Source organism: Geospiza fortis, unplaced genomic scaffold (genome assembly GCF_000277835.1).
Source record: "Geospiza fortis unplaced genomic scaffold, GeoFor_1.0 scaffold171, whole genome shotgun sequence".
Classification (NCBI taxonomy): Eukaryota; Metazoa; Chordata; class Aves; order Passeriformes; family Thraupidae; genus Geospiza; species Geospiza fortis.
This window is the reverse complement of record NW_005054313.1, coordinates 4,810,370-4,831,400: the sequence shown is the minus strand read 5'-3', so window position 1 is coordinate 4,831,400 and position 21,031 is coordinate 4,810,370. Positions and strand designations below refer to the sequence as shown.

The 21,031-nt window shown below is 38.0% G+C and overlaps 1 protein-coding gene across 1 annotated transcript; it reads left to right on the top strand.

Annotated features, from left to right (window-relative positions):
- Window positions 1–28: 28 nt before the first annotated feature.
- Window positions 29–19,927, top strand: AP4E1 (adaptor related protein complex 4 subunit epsilon 1). The gene is made up of 21 exons (XM_005419648.2): window positions 29–91; window positions 389–460; window positions 1,284–1,407; window positions 2,389–2,462; window positions 3,832–3,953; window positions 4,798–4,957; window positions 5,445–5,611; window positions 6,167–6,240; window positions 8,323–8,445; window positions 8,534–8,643; window positions 8,902–9,041; window positions 10,250–10,362; window positions 10,501–10,619; window positions 11,311–11,613; window positions 12,162–12,276; window positions 12,643–12,778; window positions 13,355–13,610; window positions 14,352–14,927; window positions 16,256–16,440; window positions 17,130–17,287; window positions 17,716–19,927. Exons 3-21 carry the CDS (start codon window positions 1,290–1,292, stop codon window positions 17,874–17,876), a joined length of 3,210 nt encoding a protein of 1,069 aa, XP_005419705.1. The 5' UTR covers window positions 29–91; window positions 389–460; window positions 1,284–1,289; the 3' UTR covers window positions 17,877–19,927.
- The last annotated feature ends 1,104 nt before the right edge of the window (window positions 19,928–21,031 follow it).

Sequence of the window (21,031 nt, the reverse complement as noted above, 5' to 3'; positions counted from 1 at the left end):
TCAAAAAGACAATGAAAATGTGGGCAGGATATCGACCTCCTCCCGGCTCGGCAGCCTCATCCGGAGCATCACGGCGCTCACCTCCAAGCACGTACGGGCTGCGGGGCCGGGCTCCTCTCCCTTCCCGCCCCGGGGGAGCCGGCGCGGGGCTGGGCTGCGGGCCCCGGGCGCGGCGTTCCCCCTCGGCCACGATAAAACCCCGCTAAACTCCCCGTGTCTGTGGGTGGCCGCGTTCTGCTGCTCTGGGCCCGGGCTGGGCGAGCACGGCCCCGGAGAGAGGGACACGCTGAGTGGGGGGCAGCGCTCAGTGACCGTGTCTCCTCTGGTTCTTCTTTCACCTTTTGCCTGTGAAATCTATGCGAGGTTAAAACAAGTTTAATTTTTCTAGGAAGAAGAAAAATTAATCCAGCAGGAACTAACCAGTTTGAAAGCAACAGTTTCAGCCCCCAGCACAACACTTGTAAGTTCTGTTAGTGGCTGTAGGCTGTGGAACAGCACAGAGTGTTCTCACTCTTTATCACAGGTGCATTTGCAGGTTATCTGCATTATAGATATTTAATCATCAGCATTACAAACTGCCAATACGTATGGTTTTGCAGCATGGTTAAAATAGTGAGAACACTGTGATTCTGATGGGTGTGAATAAACTGTAACAATATGATCCTACTGTCATTCTGTAGTTTCTGAAGTAGTGCAAAGAGCAAAGCTAGGAGATGAGCTGCTTCCATCAAATAATGCTCTTTGCAGGCTGACATTGTACTTACAATTAGTTTGTGCTTTTTAAGAAGCTGTGCTTTGTTGTATGCTCTGTTGTCATGTCTGAGTTTCAGGAGATATATTCTGGTTTGAATTAGTTAATACATATGTCAGTCCCATGAGTGAGGATTTTTGAAGGGAAAAATGAAATTTTATTTTGCACGTAGTGAGACACCATCCTAAGTCAGGGTAGTAATTGGTAAAAAATAATTTGTGTTAACAGTGTGATCATCACAATGCTTCAGCTAATTATTTTTTATGTCGGCATAGTTAATCTGCTGTTGATCACATGCATACTAATAAAAATAAGAACTTTTTTAGAGGTAGAATAGGAGGAGTTCTGCCTTTTTAGCAGAAATTTAACACTACTTTGCAGAAGTTCATGGCAAAGAAAAAATTACAAATACTGAGATTTTAGAAAATGCGTGAATTCGCATGTTTCTATGAGATAAAATTCTCTGTTTCAGTAGAGCAGCATAAAACATGTTGGACTTAAAATTTTCAGTAAGTTGTTTCTGGTATTTCAGAGACTGATGAAAGAATGCATGGTGAGACTCATCTATTGTGAAATGCTGGGCTACGAGTCTTCCTTTGGATACATCCACGCAATCAAACTTGCACAGCAAGGGAATCTTCTGGAGAAGAGAGTTGGTATGTGCATGAAGCCGTAGCCTTTATAATGTTCTCAAACTCCCAGTTTTAAAGTTTCCCAGGATTTATAATTCATGTCAAATACAACCTACTTAAAATGTTCCTCATTTTCTTGGTCTTGTTTCTTGGTCTCTTACTTTTTGGAGTTATCTAAATCCTTGGCTTGTGAGGTGCTCTGTGTGTGCTTGCAGCACAGAAGGCAGGGAAATGAATTTATTTTGGATCATCAGTTCTTTCATTGTTTTGAATTGCAGCACTAGTAAACAAATAATTTAAGAGAATATTTGTTAAACACATCAAGCAGAAAATGAATTTCTGTCAGGATCTGGTTTCTTTTCCAAGTACTAGTGCAAGATGGTTCTGTCAGACAAATATTTTCCATTTTGCTGCTGGTAGGATTTTTTTTCTTTATTTTAGGTAGAGTTGTAAGGAATGAGGCAAGTAGGGAGGCCCTTACAGCATAGAGGCAGGAGTTCCTGAAGAAATCTTGAAGGCTGTTTCAGATTTCTTTGTAATTTCATGGGATTGATTTCCTTTCCTGACAGTGTGGCTATAAACTTGGAGAAAAAAAAAGTTGGAGGGGCCTTGGAGAAAAAAAAGTTGCTGGCACTTTTCTTTTCCTGGGTTCTGGAATGGTTTCCTCATTGTTAGAAAATAACATAGGAGTTCTTGGCATAGGATGCTGGATTTACTTTTGTATATTCCAAGTTGAATATGAAATTCCTTTGAAGAGTAATTTTATTATTTGGAAAAAAAAAACCAGCTATAGAGAAGTACGCTTGTGTTATGTAGCCTAAAAGTAATAGATTTTTCCCTGTGCAGAGAAGACATTAGTTTTCCAGGAAGTGATTTATAATAGACTGGTGCTCTTGACTGTTCTTTAGCTGTAAAAGTATTGTAATGTCTCTTATTTCTCACAAGTGTCTGTCATAAAGTTGCTTATTGCTTGAAAATAGTAATGAAGTCTGCTTTCTTTTATAGGTTACTTGGCAGTTTCTCTATTTCTACATGAAAATCATGAACTGCTGCTTCTACTTGTGAACACAGTCGTGAAGGTATAGTGCTTTTGTAAAAAAAAGAAAAAAGTAAATATTACAGGCACAGGAGAGGCTGTTTCCCTGTGCCAGGAGATGAACCGGTGGGGAAGAACACCTGGTTGAACAGAGAGCTTTGGCTGCAGCTTGGTGGGGGGGACTGTGGGGTGAAAAACTTGGACCAGTTCTTCCCATTTTGTCACACAACATCTAATTACTTTGATTAGCAAAGACAGGCTGAAATGGCTTTCCCTGCCTTCTTAATTTGATCTTGATGTTCTTGCTCTTGAAGCCGTATTTTAAAAGTTCTTTCAGAGGAGATATGCCATAAACTTTACTTTATAAATGTACCAGTTATATACATTCTCAACTCCAGGAGGAGCCATGCATGCACATTGCAATGTTAGCTTTGGCTTTTAGCTGATGGCAAGTATCTGTTGCCTTCTCTGAGCTCATCTGATGACTTTGACAGAAAATGGAAATATATTTTGGAGTACCACTGAAAATCTATTACATGTCTCTTACATGGAGCAATTATGACTTATTATAACTCTTTCTGTGTAATGTTTACTTTTTTTCTGCAGTAGGCCAAAGTCCCAGAAATTACAGATTGAAAGTGATGATTGTTTTGTTGCTGTGATTGAAAACTTTTTTATAATATTTAAAAATACGGCTTGAAACTCACTAGGAATTAAAGCAAAATAAGGACTGAAACTTATCTGGGAGAGATGAACCAAGCAAGTTATATCAGCTAGAAATCTCACACATTTAATTTGTTTTGAAAAGTAATTGTAGACTTCATGAGTTCATCCATTGGTTTTTTTTTTGGTTTAAGGTTACAGCAAGCCATGCCTACTATATTTGATTGTATTTAGGACAGACTGAGATTGTTAGTTTTGCAGAATGTTACTTGTAATTTGCATCTGCTTCTTAGGAATTCGTTAATATTGTAGTGTACAGATAGGTAATTGGCAGTATTATTGAGCTTGCTTCTTTTTAAAAATTCTTTTGGCTAAATCAAAAGCAGTAGAAAGAGTACAATTGAATTCTGTGGGAAGTGACTAATCTCCCTGATCCAGATAAGGACTCAACATATTTTTGCAGTCATTTTAGTAAACAAAAATTGATTGTAGCTCTGTGTGTTAATGTTGCACATCTTTAAAATAAAAATGTGGTTCTGTAACAGGAGTGTGAGGAGCTGCCTGTTCCCATTCCTGTGGAGGAGAAGAGCCTGGAGAGCTCAGAGCTGGCTCCTCTCAAACATGAGCAGGATGCTGGCTGTGGGTGGTCTCTCTAGGGGGGTAGGTCCAGCCTGCTTGTGAAAGATTTGGGAGATGTCTGTGCAGAATTTAAAAGTCTAAGGAAAAATTTACTGTGTTTTATGTCACAGGACTTGCAGAGCACTAACTTGGTAGAGGTGTGCATGGCATTAACTGTTGTCAGCCAGATCTTTCCACGGGAGATGATTCCAGCTGTTCTGCCCCTAATAGAAGACAAGCTTCAGCATTCAAAGTAGGTATTCATTACAGAATTTCAAATAGCCTTGTACAGCTGAATGACTTAATTTCGTAGGTAGGTTTAGTATTAACTAGTGTTTCTTCTCTCAGTTGGTCTTTTCTAGTCATCACCTTTAGAAATGAATCCGCTCCTTGTGTTTTTCTCTTGGATTCTTGTCTCATTTATTTACAGCTTGACTGAGTATTGAATAGATAGCAAATTTTTTCATAGTCAGTGTGGATAGGTAAATGTAATTGAATTTATTTACTGGAGTCCTTTTAACCAATATGCATGAAGAAGTGTTTGTTGAGTAGGTGGGGAAACAGATCCAGATCCTTGAACTTCACTGACACTTTTTTCATAAAGCTCTTTAGGGAAACTGATAAAAGCGTATCTGTGGATACCCTTGATTTGTTTGAATTGTAGTTTACTATATCCCATAGAAGGGACAGTTTTCAGCAAAGTTTTCGTATAGAAGGGATAGTTTTCCCAAAGAGAGGAAAATGCTGTAATTATTGTTTTGGAAGGGACTTAGAGAATGAATTAATTCAGTAACTTCTAGATGTGTATTTTTTGGAGCTGCATGTATGACCACAGCAGAGGAGTCATTGCCTATTTCATTGTTTATTTGGTGGACATTATTTTAAATCATCAATCTGACATCCATCCCTACTAGGCTTTAAAGCTGGCTTTGTCACTTCCTTGCTTAGGTGGTATTTGCAAAGTCATTTGTTAGCAACATGTAAAACACGGGTTCTTATCTTTACCTTATCAGTCGTGATCTGGGGTCTGGCAAGTTTTTTTGTAAAGTCAAGTACTTAAAGTACACTTGTTTTGTTAAGTGTAAATCTCATTTCAGGGAAATTATCCGAAGAAAAGCTGTTCAAGCTTTATACAAATTCTATCTCATTGCTCCTAATCAAGTTCAGCACATCCACGATAAGTTCAGGAAGGCTTTGTGTGACAGGGATGCTGGAGTCATGGCTGCTTCTTTGCATATTTATCTGCAAATGATTAAGGTAGGCAAAGAATTAGAAGCACAACTGAATTTGGGAGATACTTTTGTTTTTTATTTTAAATACACAGTGTGCTCTATAAAGGTTTTGCAGGAAAAAACTCACTTGTAGTAGTTAGAAAAGTTAATTTATGTAGTCATATGTTACATTTGTTTCTGCCAGGCCTCCATTTAGCTGGGCAGATCCACTTCTTCAGGGTCTGAATGTTCAGCATTGCTGGGTCCTTAGCTAGTGGATCTAAGTCCTACAGTGGGTTAAAGGGAAATTTCCTTGTAAATGTGTTACACCTGCTCCCTTTGCAAATGTGTGAGAAAAGAGCATAGGCTTAAAGGGAAAAAGAGCATATGGGTGCTGAGGGTTGAGAGCAGAAGTCTGATTTCAAGAAATGATGCCATCAGTGTAGGTATTTTGATCTTACTCAAGTTGTGCATTATTTTTACCTTTGAGTTGTATTGAAATATTTGAGTTGAATTTAATTTCCATTATGTAGGAAAACTCATGTGGATACAAGGACTTGACTGGGAGTTTTGTAACCATCCTGAAGCAGGTGGTGGGAGGAAAACTCTCTGCTGACTTCAACTATCACAGTGTGCCAGCACCATGGTTACAAATTCAGCTTTTAAGAATTTTGGGGCTGTTGGGAAAAGATGATCCAAGGTAACCAGATTTTTCTCTGTAATTAATAATTTGAAGTACAGTAACAGCCTCACCTCATAGACTGTAAGACTTCCAGTGTCAAAATTCTTGCACATTTATTTTTAACCAAGACAGCGAGCAGATTAATTTCTGCAAAAGTAGTTTCTTAGCTTCTGGATTGTCTAAACAGTTGATTGTTGTGGAATGTGACTAAAATGTAATTTTACTGGGACTTCTATTACAATGTTACCAAATAACAGTGAAGATCTGGAGTAAAACTATTTTAAAAAAGTGCTGCCATTTTGTGAGGACCTAGTTATCTGTCCTTTTCCTATTGACCTGTTTATTTATGCAAGCAGTAAGGGAAGTGTTTTTAATCTTACAATATGGTAAATGTTTCTTTTGAAAGCTTCAAGCATCCTGTTAAATGCCATTTAGGATCATGTTATAGAGCTCTTCTGTGTTATAGCAAATTTTAATGTGTTACAGGTTTCAATAGTAGCTCTGAACTGTTTGGCAAAATAAGACTACCTGCTTATTAGTGGTGCAATTAATTGTAAATATTTTCTTAAATAGGACAAGTGAATTGATGTATGATGTTCTAGATGAATCTTTAAGAAGAGCAGAGATTAATCATAATATTACATATGGTGGGTAAGGTTATTTTATGTAATTATCAATATTTGAAAAGATAGAAAATGAGTAATTGATTATGCTAAAATACTTACACAATACTTTTGAAAAATCTAATTATAGTCTTAACATTAATTGTGTTCTCAAGTGTCCAACTAGTAAATAGTAGCACAAGTGATGCATTGTTGTACAGCATTAATTTTTTATCATTGAAGTAAAACACATCTATATACAGGGAGCTCTTTTTGGCTCAAAAGTCTTTATCCTGTGTTTGCATTGACCCTGCCCTTAAATACACAAAGTCAGCTGCTTCATGAAAGCTTTTAGTGGACATTGCTTAAGTTGAAATAAGCAATAAAAGAAAATCCTGCTGATACATCTCTGTGTGGTAGAAATGCTTCCAACTTCTCTTCACTGCCCTGAGAAAGGCAATAGTGTGCAGGGACAGTGTCAGTTCTTTGCAGCTGTGTACGGTCTCCCCTCTGGGCACAGTTAATAAACACTACACCTCCAGAGTTCAGTGACTGTGCTGCCTGTGAAAGGATCTCGTTGGCACATGTCTCAATTGAAATTTTCTAAAACGTAGCAGAAGATTCATTTTGGTAGAAATTCATTGTCTTCTCAGTAGAGAAAGCTGGTTTTGTTGCTACTACAAAGCAAAAGGAATAGTTTCTAGTTAACTAGTTTCTAGTTAACTTTTTTCCTGCTAAAAAGTTGAGCAATTTGTTTGTCTATTTTCTTTGTCTTTTCCTCCCCAGATCAGAATACCTCCCCAAAATCCCAGTTCTGATGCTCTAGAACCCTACTTTAAAAGCTGTTTCGCTACTAAAAAAACCTACCACCCCATTTTTTTTATTGTTAAATAAAGCCCTGCAGATGTGCCAAAGTCCCTGTGCTAATGCAATGGAAAGAAAATTGAGACTTTCTTAAAACAATAGTGAGGGCTGAAACAGAAAAGGAACATGGCTCAAAGCTGTAGATGTCTAACCTACATCATACATATGTTGTAAAGCATTGTGTAAGCCTCACTTCCATAAAAATGGGAGCTTTGGGGAAGTATTCTCTTTTAGTAAATAATAAATGAGGAAGCATCTGTCAGTTGTTCAGAGTATTCAGCTGATTGCTTCTGTTCCTTTAGGCAAGAACATATAAGTTATTAGGAGATGTGTTGACTTTTAATACAGGCTATATGCACATGCCAAGAGTTAAACATTAAATTTGTTTTGAGCGCTTAAAGGGACAAAGTGGGCTGTTCATTATGATTTGTACAAAGACATAGAATTAGTTTTTGTTTACCTATGGCAAGTATTTTATAAAACTGTAGTTGATAATCCCAGACAAAAGAAAAACGTAATTCTGAGTGATTACTCTTTCTTATGAAGAGTCATTGGTTATGGCATGTTTCTTACAGTTTTGTTGTGTGCTAGTCTTTGAGATTTAGTCTGTAATGGCTAAGGAAGAGAAGGGGCTGTCAATTGGACAGTTAGTCACTGAATTACAAGAACAACATCATGATTTTAAGCCCTAATTAACTTGGGAGACTAACTTGGTCTGAATCTTTGCCCAAATTGTTGCCTTGAAGGAGTAATTACTTTTTGTGTATTGTTCAGTTTATTTCTAGATTTTTCTCAAACAACTGTACAAAGCTGTTGGGTTTTTTCTGGTTTTGTTTCTGTTTTGATTTTTCATTGATTCTTTTTTTTTTCAAGACTGTTCTTGGGATGATTTTGACTGTTGGTAGTAGCTAAGAAATGGTGCGAGTTACCAAAAATAATTTGTCTCAAATCCTTTATAGTTGCTTGTTGGCTTTCTGAAGACTGTCCCAGTCCAATGCCTTGAGCAGCTGTATGAGACTTCAAGGTTGGAAGAACTTTAAGGACAGAAAGTTGTGTGCAGGGGCTAATTAAAACATGTATGTACTAAGGAGATAGACTTCTACCTGCTTTTCCTTATGTCAGATGGTGCCTCTCTGGTTAGATTCAGTGGGAGTGGGAAAGCACTGCCAGTCCTGGAGGAACACTGAGCTCGTTTGTTTGTTAAAAATTTTGGATTTTAGAAGTATTCAATACACATTAATTATGTGTCTTCTCCTCCTGCAGCCATCTTGTTTGAATGTGTCCAAACAATTTATACCATTCATCCCAAATCAGAATTACTTGAAAAGGCTGCCAAGTGCATTGGAAAATTTGTTTTGTCACCCAAAATTAATTTGAAATACTTAGGTAAGGATGCCTGATTTCATTATGCTGTCTTTAATTTGGCCATAGTGGTAGCATTGCTTTATATCACTTCCAATCTCTTACATTCCAGGTTTAAAGGCTCTGACCTATGTTATCCAGCAGGATCCAAACCTGGCACTTCAGCACCAGATGACAATAATTGAATGTCTGGACCATCCAGATCCCATTATTAAAAGGGAGGTCAGTGAATTTCTAAATGTCAAAAATTAAGGTAATTGTTAAAGTGGGGGATAAGTTTTGTAAAATGAGTAGTGTAAAAATGTTATGTTTCCATAATGGTGAGAGAGCAGTTACAAACACTGTTAATGTGACAAGCTGTGTAGAGAAGCAGTGTATCTCCTTTAAGAATAGTTGCTCAATTTGGTGTACTAAGGCTGCTGTTTTGCTGCTTCTTTTTTTGAGTCATCGGAACCAATTTTTTTGTGCTTTCTCTTTCAGACTTTGGAGCTTCTCTACAGGATTACAAATGGGCAGAATGTAATTGTCATAGTCCAGAAGATGCTTGACTACTTAAAAGAAAGCCAAGAAGAATATGCCATCATCAGCTTAGCTGGCAAAATAGCAGAACTAGCTGAGAAATATCCTTTTATTTTTCTGAAACTTTGAAGTCAGAGCTCAGGCACCTGTAGCGCTGATCCCTATCAAAGCATCTTTCATGATCTTGTGAAGTAGGAAGTGTTAGAGCTGTGCTTCCCATCCTTTCAAATGCAAAAGAAAGCACATACAAAAATGACTACAGTGTTTCTTGTGTTTCACTGAGAGAAGCTAATTGCACACAAATTTTGGCTTTGGAGTTTAGCGTTAAAACCTTGTGTTTCAAATTCAAACTTTGAAGCCTTTTACCACTGCATAGAGAGAGATGTCTCAGTGCTACTTGAAGTGCTGTTCTGTAATTGTGTGACTGATCTTCACTAATAGAACTCTGCATTGGTGTATGGATTTTAAGAATAGCACACTTTGATAGAAATAAAGAAAAGATTTTTTAAAAATGCCATAAAAGATTAAAGTAATAATTAGGGATTTGGTTTATGATGGGCATTACTGTTAGACCTGCTACTACTTGTTTACTGTGTGTGTTTTTGTCTGCCATCTTGAGTTGTAAGCTTTTGATAACAGAGCTGCCTTATCCTGTTTGTGCAGTGCTTGGCATGGAGTACTGTACTAAAAAAAGTTCTGTTGTCCTGCAGTATGCAAAAATGAATGCAATAACTCAGAAATTTCTGTGCTGTTAAAAATTTTCATTTATTAACTGTGTGTTTTCAGGACTTGCCTGAGAGAAGGCAAAAGCCAACTTTCAAAGTTAGCAAAGGCTGATCAAAAGTTAATATATTAAAAAAACAGGATTTATGTGGAGTGCTTCAAAATGTTTTTCAAAGTTGGTAAATCAACAGCAAAGCACCGCTGAAAAGAACTGTTTTCTTATCACTGATCAAACGATGCTGGGTAAATAAAAGATTGTGTAGAAGCCTAACACAGGACAAGTGTGAGCTTAAAATAGAGTAGGACAAATGTGAACATATTGTTCCTAATGTGTGTGAGGCCTGCATGAACTCAACTTTTTCAACAGAGTAACTTCAGGCTTTTCTGGCTGGTCACCAGTTTTCATGACATTTACAGAAAACACTTCCTGAAAGATCCAGGAATATTTCCTCTTCAGTTAGATGGAGCTGGTATTTGCCCATCAGCCCCCCAGCTTACGGGAGAGATCAGAATGGGCATTCCTCTGGAAATACACTAAAAAAGAAAAAGTTATGCCTTAGCATTTCATTCCTTAACATGTGGACACATATGCCCCTAACAATGAGTGGTTCATCCAGACCATGAATGCTGTGTTCTCAGTTGGAGGTGATGTTGTGCATTCTGATATCCCAAACAACTTCCTGAGGCTGTTGGCTGAAGGTAACTCCCCAAATGCTCTAAGAATTAGACATGTTCTTTAATAATCTGGATTTGTTTTCATTTCTTAAAATGTACTTTGAAATATTTGGTAGGATATGTTATTTGTGTTTCACAGAAACTGTGCTGTTTTCTATCCAGGATTTGATGATGAAAAAGAAGATCATCAGCTCCGGATGTATGCAGTACAGTCTTATTTGGCGTTACTTGAGGAGGAAGACAAATTGTATCCACAGAAATTCCTTCAAGTTATGAGCTGGGTAAGGTAGACACAGGTCAGAATTCCATACACAGATTTGAGGAAACTGTCAAAGGTGATAATGTTTTAAATAAATATTTATTAGACTTTAATTTTCAGTCACTTTTACTTGAAGTCAAGCTAACATGCTGAAATCTATTTTAGTGACCTCTCTGGTGGCTGAGGACTATTAACTTGTGGTTTGTGGAAAAGCTGATTTGCTCCCTTTTATGCACGTGGCTGTTGGGAGTGGCTTAGCAGCCACCTGAATCTCACTGCATACTGAGAGCCTTTCTGTCTCCATCCAAATTAGCCAGATGTGATTGTGAAATGCTCTTGTAGCCCTGCAGATGACTGGCCAGGTGCTGTGCTGGTGTGATCTGATAATGGGGAAGCTTCAGCTCCCACCCAAGGGAGAGGCTGCAGTTTGAGGAGATGGTGATTTGTCAGGGCCTAGTTATGTTTAACTTTCTTTTCAAGACAGTTATTTGATTTTTAAAAAGCCAAAAGTTGGAGTCTCTTGAGGTGAACACAAAGGTCACTTCAACCCTTTGACATATGAAACACAACATGGTAAAGAAATAACTTGGAACATGTTTAAATAATAGTTTCTTGAATGTGAATTTATTTTGTTGTTATTTTAATACTATATTCCAATTTCAAAACTGAGAGCACTGCTCTAAATGTATATTTTGTCTGTTCTTTGTGAATAGGTGTTGGGAGAATATTTCAGTCTTGTTACAGATGTTGATCCAGAAGTTATTTTGGCAAAGCTGCACAACCTGCTGAAGAAGACTTTTGTTACTTCTGAAACTAAAGCGTGGATAATGGCTGCAGTCACCAAGATAGCGTCACACACTTCCTGCTCAAAAACAGTGGATGAAATAATCCAAGAACTCAGCAGCTCTCTGGATACATGCCTGAGACAATATGCCTTTGAACTGAAGCATCTGTGTGAAGACAAAGCACTGATGAAAAGCTTGCTTCCATTTGATGCTAGTTGCAGTGACCTGGTGGTAAGACACATTCCAGGTTCTTTTTCATGAACCATCCATGGGGATGAATATTTTGGTGAAAATGTGTTTCCAAAATGAATGGTATTTGCAGTTCTCACTGGATGCAAGTCTGCTTAAAGTGAGTTTTCAGAAACTTCTTCAGGCATATGGGATGAATCATAGTGTTCTGTACTGAAAGATAAAGAGACATGGTGTTTTAGTTAAGTAAGCTGGAGTAGCTTTTAGCAAAATTATCATTTCATACACTGGTTTATTTTTAGTTGCATTTTGTTTTTTTCAGAGATGAGGTAGGCCTGCTTTAGTGATACAGTACTGCTTTTGAATTCAAAGGGTTTGCCTCCTATTTAAAAACTCCTGATCTTGACCATGAAATTTCCACAGTGAATGATGGAAAAGATTCTGTCTATATAGCATTTTAAGTGGTAGATATGGGACATGTGACATGAAGATCCTGATTTGCTGATAAGACACCATATTCTTCTGGTAACATCTGACTCACATAGAGCAAATATTTTTATTGCCTTTTCATTCCTTTAAATTCTGTGTAGGTAGATGCTTCCTTATCTTTTCTGGATGGGTTTGTGGCTGAGGGACTTGCTCAAGGTGCAGCACCATATAAGCCTCATCACCAGAGACAAGAGGAGAAACTTTCTCAGGAAAAAGGTGACAGTTCACTGCATTTATTCAATACTGGTAAATTACCTGAGAAGTATTAACAATTAAAGTGTACAGTTAATTTATCTTCTTAAAATAATAGCATCTCAATGCAGCTCTTGTCTGTAGACAAGAGCTAAGTTCAACTTAGATTTTAGTTCCCCCTTTGTCTAGCTAATGTATGTAGATTGTTGTTGTGTAGGTGAGAAAGTCTTACTGTAATCCTTGCTGATCTAGAGGATTTGAAATTTGTGGGGGTTATTAAAGTGAAAGCTTGAGAAGTCCAGCAGTACAGGGATATCTGTTTTCAGAAAATAGATTTAATTCTTACTTTTTTTATGCCTCCTTGTAATTTTAAAATTGTCTGTCTTGCAGCACTGAATTTTGAACCTTATGGATTGTCCTTTGCTTCAAGTGTGTCCTCATCTGGTGTCACTGGCAGACAGTCCCCCACTGGTTTATCTTTCGGCTCTGATATATCTGGGAATAGTGCTGAGACGGGGCACAAAGAGTGAGTTAATTTGTGCTTGAAGTGAAGTACATTTAAGCTTCTGTTCTTGTCATTATCATGGGTCTTTGTTGCTTCATTTTATGGAACTAGCAAGAGTGCAGTTGAACTTGGAAACCTATCACATAAGAAGAAAATCAGGTGGGGGCATCTGTGCAAGAAGTAGGAAAGCAGCTGATGTTTCAGACTCTCCTGCCACTTTCTTCACAGACTGCAGTTGAGGTGATAGTTAATACAATAAAACTGGGGAGGATTGCCTGATGATTACATTGTTTACTATTTTTTCTGCTGTCTTTCTTTTTCTAAGATAAAAGTGAGCTAAGGTTTGCAGTGTAAGATGCTCCTTTTATTTTTAGTGCGCTACACATTAATTCCATATCCATAGTTTCATATGAATTAATAACTTCATTTATACTCTGCTAAACTGGCATGCAGGAAACCTTTCCAGAATCTTTTTATATTTTACTGCTCACTCTTGTCCATCAAAGCACCAAAGTAGTGAATGGTATTTGAGTGTTGGCATGTTTTTATGAACATGTTCCTGTGGCTGATCCTGCTTGGTTTTGTTTGCCTTTTTAGGACAAATACTCTGAAACTTGAGGGAGTACGCAAGCTGTGGGGAAAAGAAGGTTACCTTCCAAAGAAAGAAAACAAAACAGGGAAAGGAAATGAGCCACAGCCAGTGCCTTGTGGCAGCTTATTATCAGGGCAGGTGGGGGAGGCTCCTGCACTGCAGCCTGAGCAAGGTGCCAGCCTGTCTGAGGAAGACAAAGAGAAGCAGCAGTTAGCATCAACTTTGTTCATTGGGCTGGGATCAAGTGCTGGTGTCAGCCTGGTGAGTGATTCTTTTCAGACTTAAGAGGTTCAAGTTTACATATGGTCTTATTGAAAATTATAGATACTTGTATGCAAATGGAGATCAAATTAGTGATAAGACAACCCCATCCCCCCAAGTCATTGAAAAACTACTGAGAATGGCTTTTGCAATGTGATATTTTATTGAAACCTGAAACAGCTTGATGAAGCAACCTCTGAGGCAGATCTGGTTTGGTTAACTGGAGCTTTCCTCTGTTTACATGTTGTGCTCCAAGTTTTAGTGTTAGTTTTCCTGAACAACTGTTCCTTGACCCAGCCTTGTAGAGCTGTCACCATTCATTTGGATATAAGGCTAGAATTTGACAGCCTATGTCAAGACCATTTTAAATTTATGTATGGTAGTATGTGGACCGTAAAAGAATTCACTATTAGGTAATATTTTAAGACTGGCATCATATTAGCCAGCTCAGATCTTGGCACTTAGCACTGATTTTCCAGATACTACCTTTGCTTAATGTTTAATAAGAGCTTTTAGTTAGTTAAGAGAATATTGAGTCATTCTTGCATTATAAGCTGATTTAGTACTCTGTAAGAGATACAACAAGCCCCTGGATCCATTAAAATGTTTGGAATCTCTTTGTATTTGTCATCTGTTTTGATTCCTTGGTCCTTCCTCACCTCCTCACTGCATTGTATTAACAGTAACACAGCTGGTTGCTAGGAACTTTTCCACCCATTTTTTTTTCTCTTTCTTTTTCAGATGGGCAAAGCAGACACAGCTACTCAGAAGTTCAAAAGGAAATCAAAGATAACTGAAACTCAGCAGTTGAATGAGGCAGCATCAGACTTCCAAAACAGTACTGCTTCAGATTTTGGTCCCTTACTTGATACAGTACCTGTTAATGTGGAAGACTCTGAGGGAAGTATGCACACAAGGTTAAGGAAAGCCTCCCCTTCTTCAGATATTGTAGAAGACAATTTAGCATTTGAAACACCTCAGTCCCTCAGAAAATCTGTGCTGGATGACAGAATGTCAGCTAACAGGCTGTCACAGTCATCTTTGTTTGCTGATAGCAATATTGAAATTTTTCAGCCTTCTTCAAGTGCTCAATGTGAAAGTGCCAGTGAAACACCATTGGTCCCTTCCTTTCCAGAAGAACTTGAAGAGCTTCCTCACTCTGAAGTAGTGGGACTTTGTCAGAGTGATGCCTTAGCTCTGCATTTATGTAAGGTGTGGACAGATGACTCTCTGTTGCTCATTGTTTTTGTTTCAAATAAAACCACTTCTGCACTTCATGCTGTGAACTTAGTATTTGAAGAAACAGAACACTTTCAGGTAAGAAACTTTGTTTCCATTGTATTTTAAATTGACTGGGAACTTCTTGCTTTTTGCTTGCATTTAACTATGCAGTATTTGGTTTAATGTGGTAGCCCTGCCTTTTTCCAAAGTATTTCCTTAAAACATGTGGTACACCTGTTACACATAGCTTTAAAAGGAGATGAGAGAAATCTCACTATAAACTTACTGGCTATAAAAGTTTTCCTCAGTTTTTCAATTCACCTTGATTTTGTTTGCCTCTGTGTAATGAATATGTGTGATTTTTCCATTCTGAATGCAAAGACTAAACCAAATGTAAAGCTCACTGGTCTGGCTTGGAGTGGTATGACTTGAGTTCACCTCACTGTGTAGCTTTCTTTTGTCTGGGTTTGGCTGTTGTGCATTCATTTGTATTTACCTGATAGGCAAATGTGATGCTTTCCTGACACCAAATTTATGTAAGCTTTTTTCAGTTCTTTTTTCAAAGACATCAGTCATGGTTCACTCTCATACATTTAGTTGAAGGTGCAGAGGAGTTTATTTTTTTACATTGGCTACATTAGGGATTTAAATATTATTGGTAAAGGCATGTTATAGTCATAAATCTTCATTTAAATATTTGGAAAGATATTTAGGAATTGCTAATTGATTGATCTATCCACAGATTTTGCTTAAAAGAAGCACAGAATTATTAAACAACTCAGCAAGTGATAACTGGATAAAAATATTTAAGTGGATTGTTTCTTTTAGAATTGACTTAATCAAGGAACTGCTGATTGGTTATGGAGTCCCTTTCCATTTCTGACTTGAATCAGACTTGTCTTGGCATTGATAGAGAGTGAGCATTTCTTGTCTAGGTTTTTCTAGTAATTCACTTAAATTCCCACCCACACCACCACCATGGAAAGAATTTCTGTTACCAGTTTGTTTGGAGAGCCAGGGATTGCTTAGTAATCTAGAAATCCTCCTTTTTATTAGGGATATTTTCTCAACTTCTTGCTTTTAATGTACAGCTTGATGTGATGCTGCTTGCTTGTGTATTCGTTTATGTTGGGACTGAGCTGCAGAATTCAGGTTCCTGGTGCAGTTCTTTAGGCCTGGGAGAAGCCAGTTGTCAGAGATCAATTTCACTGGTGCTGTGTATCCCATAGAATGTTTGTAGGTGTTAGTGATTGATTTATCCTTCAGGAGGGCTGAGATATGGTGGCTCTGTTCACTTGTCAAATACTCCAAGAAAAATCAACAGAAATAAGAGGCACTTACACAGTTTTATAGCTGTATCTGAATCACTTGCACAACTTGACAGCAAGACTTACATTCTTTATTCCTTTTATGACATTATATAGATTTTGGAGAGTGCCACCTCCCAGTTTCCTGTAATTGAAGCTCAAAGTGTGGAACATTGCCAGAAATGTGTGAGGATCAGCAAAGTCTGTACACAGGCAATTCTTCCTGGCTCTGTTAGTTACCAGTCAGAGATGGAAACTTGCCTTGAATTTTCAGTAACTTTATCATTGATGGACTTCATCAGGTAACTAAAATAAACTGCAGTTTTTAAAACTCTTGTATACAGCTCAGTGTTAGACAAGCACAGGATGATTTGGGTATTGACTATGAAAATATAAGGCTTCACCTTGAGCAGCTAATTCAAATCTGAGATGGCTGATAAAGATAATAAAGTGTTATTTTACACTTGCAAAAAAGGGGTAAAGTTCCAGCAAGAAGTACAAAGGCAGGCATAATATTGACTGTTCCTGTTTTTGAGGAGGCTAACAGAACAGAAGGACATGATGCTTTAAAATATGGCAGAATGTAAACATGTCAAGAGGAAACAAGTTGTTTGAGTGCAGAAACCAGAAAACTGTATGAAAAGGTTGACAACTTTTCAGAGGAAGAAGAAATTCTTTTCTCATTCTTTTCATTTTTGAACACTGCATTTATTTTAGGAGTAGGAAAAAATAAGTGTCCTTTGTCCAATAGACTTTTCTTTTGATGTGAAATTTGAAAATGAATTTTTTAAATTTAGAAATCTAAAGCAAGGCATAGAAACGTGTTTAAATGTTAAGCTGGAAAGAGGAGGGGTTTGATTAGACTAATACATATTTACTTATTTTGTGCTCTATTGTCCAGTTGTTTCCATATTCAGAGGTTTTTTGAAACCAAAGATATTCTGATTTGTAAATATTGTTTGGCTAAGAAATGTGGCGAACTTCCTTTTAGGCCAATGGAAATGACTACAGAAGACTTTGGGAAGCTGTGGTTGTCCCTTTCCAATGATGTGAAACAGAACATAAAGATGTCATCTTGCCAAGATTCCCTTTCAGCAGCCCTGGATACACTGCAACAGAAGCTGAAACTCCACAGAGTTGATGTTATAGGTAAGTGAAAGTACACTGTGGGGGTGCTCACAGGATAAATTGTCCCAGGAAAACAAGTGCATGGAAGAGAGAATCTTACAGATTAAGGGACGGAATGTTTGGGAGCATGGTAAACAGGGGACTGGTGTCCCATGGACTCTGTTTGCCTCGCTCAGAGGTCTATGGGAAGGTGATGTAAAGGTACAAGTGTTGAGCAAACAGTGGATTTTACAAAGGAGGAAGGTTGCACTGTGAAGAGTTTTGGGTAGGACAAAAAGGGAATGAAACTGTATGACAAATACAAAGGTGGGATTTTGGCTTGATTTATGGTGATGTGTTCCATGAGTTAGAGGTAAACAGCAGACATGGAGTGTGGCATTTTCTGTGAAGTCTGCTGCAGGGGTTGTTGCTTGCTCATTGTTACTGCATTTTTCCCTGTGGTCTCTCAGGCAATGAGGGAATCCTGGCCTGCCAGCTCGTCCCATCTATGCCCTGCCTGCTGCACTGCCGTACTCACTCAGGGATGCTGGCCCTGTGGTTCAGGTCCCCTTCTGCTGCTCTTCCAGATGGTTTGCTCTATCAGTGTCAGAAGGTGATGGAGGAATCCTGAGAACAATAGTGCCTGCCTTAATCCATTTGGTGTGTGAAAGCAAGTCAAAGATTTATACAGTTGCACAGATAATTACCAAAGCTAAACTAAGATACTGCTTCTTCAAGTATTGAAAGTTTTCTTCCAGCTGGCAATGTCCAAGTGGACTTGTGGGGGAAAAATGGTGACCTAAATTGCCCCTGCAAAAACATGCTCAGGACTGTACAGTACATTAAAGTATTGTTACCTGTGTAAGTGAAATGTATATTAATTTTGTTGTAAATGACTGAAAGTATTTATTTTTATTACACAGCTTTTATAGATGCCAACACTTATTCTTCATGGCAACTACTTAAATATGATTTTGAAGAAAACATATTTCCATTATGAGGTCAGACTTGATCAGTTATTTAATTTTATTTTGATATTTTTTCTAGAGCTATTTTTAAGCACTGCTGGCAACAAGACCCATATTGGTGGTTATATAAAATAACTTATGTAGCAGCAAATGCATGGTTTTAAAACAGTTAAAAGATTCTAAGGAGGCAAACACTTCCCATGATCTTTGATGTTTACCATGGAAGGGATAACATCTAAATAGATTTTTGATAGGACTCAGGCATGGGAAATTGTTTGGAAGCACCTCCAGGGAGGGATTAGCTAAAGCCCTTCAGGTTAGTTCCTGTCTGCAGTTCTTCCTGCCCCAGATTTCAGTCTCATTCCCTTTCCACAGGGGTCTGTGACAGTCACTGAGTTATTTGTGCATGTCTAAGCTGAAGTTCCACGTGGATCAGCTCTGAGATGACTGAGCTGGGGGCACTTGGCTGTGGACATGTTGACTCCTTGATTTTTGTTTAGTGAACATGTTCATTGCTTTCCAGTCCACCCTATAAATTTGATCTGGCCAAAATCCCTGTGCATGAAAATTCTCAAGGGGAAAGCTTCCATTTATTTTTACTTGTAATTATTTATAGCCTGGGTATGACTCATCAAAGGTCTGACTTGCAGAGATGTGGCTGTGTTGTGTGTGCATGCCTGGGAACTGCAGCAAGGCATGGGGGATTAAATCACAGCAGCAAATGTGGAAAATGTGTCTGAGCAGATTGTCTCCTCTTCCTCAAGTAACCTCACAATCTTGAAAATCCAGAAATCTTAATTTATTTAGATGCTAAGTGAAAAATAGTACTGGTTAGTGTTATTTATAGCTGGTCATGTTTTCTATTGAAGCATCCAAGATTGTACACAGAGTTCAGACATGGTACAAAGGGAGTCTGTGGTGGAGTTCTGTACTTTGTGTGTTTAATAGTAACAAGGAACCTCTCACATATCAGCATTACTGATTCTCACCTGATAAGCACTGGTTGTAAAGGAAAATAAAGTATTCTTTTACTTTGATGTTTTGGTAAACGTCCATGAAATTGTTGTAAGGATGTTAATGTGCTGATAGCAATTTTTCCTTTAAGTCAAGCTACTTGTGTTATCACAAGTATAATCATTCAAGCAAAGTTCCTTTTTTATTGTTATTTCAGTACCCTCTTACTGAGGGGTACTGAGGAATTTAAAGTGCACTGAACCTGTAAATATATTTAATGTTCTGCATACTTAAATGTTTACTTGGCACTTCAAGACAGTTTATATAAATGAAAACTGATTTATAGTGGAATAATTTCCAGCACATGATTGCCCTGCTGGTAAATCAGACTTGTGTTATGCAATTGGACTTCTGTAATTATAGGAACTCTGATACAAATATCTGTTTGTGGCCTATGCATTTAAACCATTTCAGCAAGGAGGTGTTCAGTGTCCTGGTGTTTAAAGAACTGCAAAGACAACAATGCCTTCTGTTGATAATGTAATGTTCTCTGTAACCTTTCTCACTGTATGAATAGTGTATGTTAAGGTGTCAGTATTCTGATTCTAACTGCTTTATGGTATCATCACTTAAAGGAGTGTGCAGGGAATTGTACCTGTGTCAGTCATTATTTTTGGATTGCCCAGCTAATACTGTTCTGAATCTATCACCATGTGTGCATTTCTTGCAGTTTAATAAAATTCAGTTTTATTAAAAAAAAGTTTGATACCTGTTAAATGTTCTTTTCTATCACATGTAGCAGTGTTTCTGTATATTAAGAACCAGTTTCTATTTTAATTGTTTCTCTTTGCATGTGAACAGTGAAACATCACAGATGAACCTGTTTTTCAGGAAGGGAGAGAAGGTGCAGAGAAGCAGGTTAGGAGGAAGAGAGCACAGAAGCAGTTTGCATGATGGAGTTGGCTCAAGAGGCACCCAGAGGCCAGTCAGTCTGTACTGACCATGCTGAACGAGCAGGTTAGCAGGGACTGGACCAAACCTGTGAGTACAAGGAGGCCTCACTGTTCCTCTGCTGTGTGCCCTGTGAGTCCTGGACACATGGGAATCAGCAGCAAAATGATTGTATTGGATCCTTATTTAAACTGTTTTGTCAGCTTCTACCTCCTTACCCCAAGTATTTTCAGGTATTTTTACTGAAACAAACAGGTAGGAGAACTGGAGGAAGTGCAACATGGCAGTTTGAAGCAGGATGTTTTCTTAGATACAGTCTAAATCTGCTGGATTTTATTACTTTCTGCTAAGTATTCCCAAATCATCCTCATTCTGTAAGGACCCAAAAGAGTAAGTTTGTGTAATGGATGGCAGGATCTTGAGGTTTTCCTGTACTTGCAAGTAGCTCATAAATGACATTGATGGTTTCTAAATATTGGAAAAGTGTTTCTCTCTTGTAGAGTCCCACCAGTAGTTTTTCAGCATAAAAAGCTGTATTATCTTTTTCTGTGTGGGTAAGACTGTGTGTGGTCTTTTTCTGGCATTGATTTATGTAAAAACAAAAATAGACCTGCTTAACTCATCCAGTTAAAACGTGGTTTTTGCATTTCTGTTGCTGTGGTGAAACTTAATTTTGCTTTACTGCTTGGTTCTCTTCAGGGCCAGCTATTTATGTGCCAGTCTCTGAGAATATTTCTCTAGCACAAATCAGATCACATGTTCAGTATGATGTGCAGCTCTGTGGCACAGGCACCATTTCATTAACATGTTAGAAGTGGTCACTCCCATGAGAGTTTGTTAAACATTAGCATTCTTGTTTTTATTATATAAAGTTGGCAGTGATGAAGCAAAGAATATTGTGTCCTGCCATGAT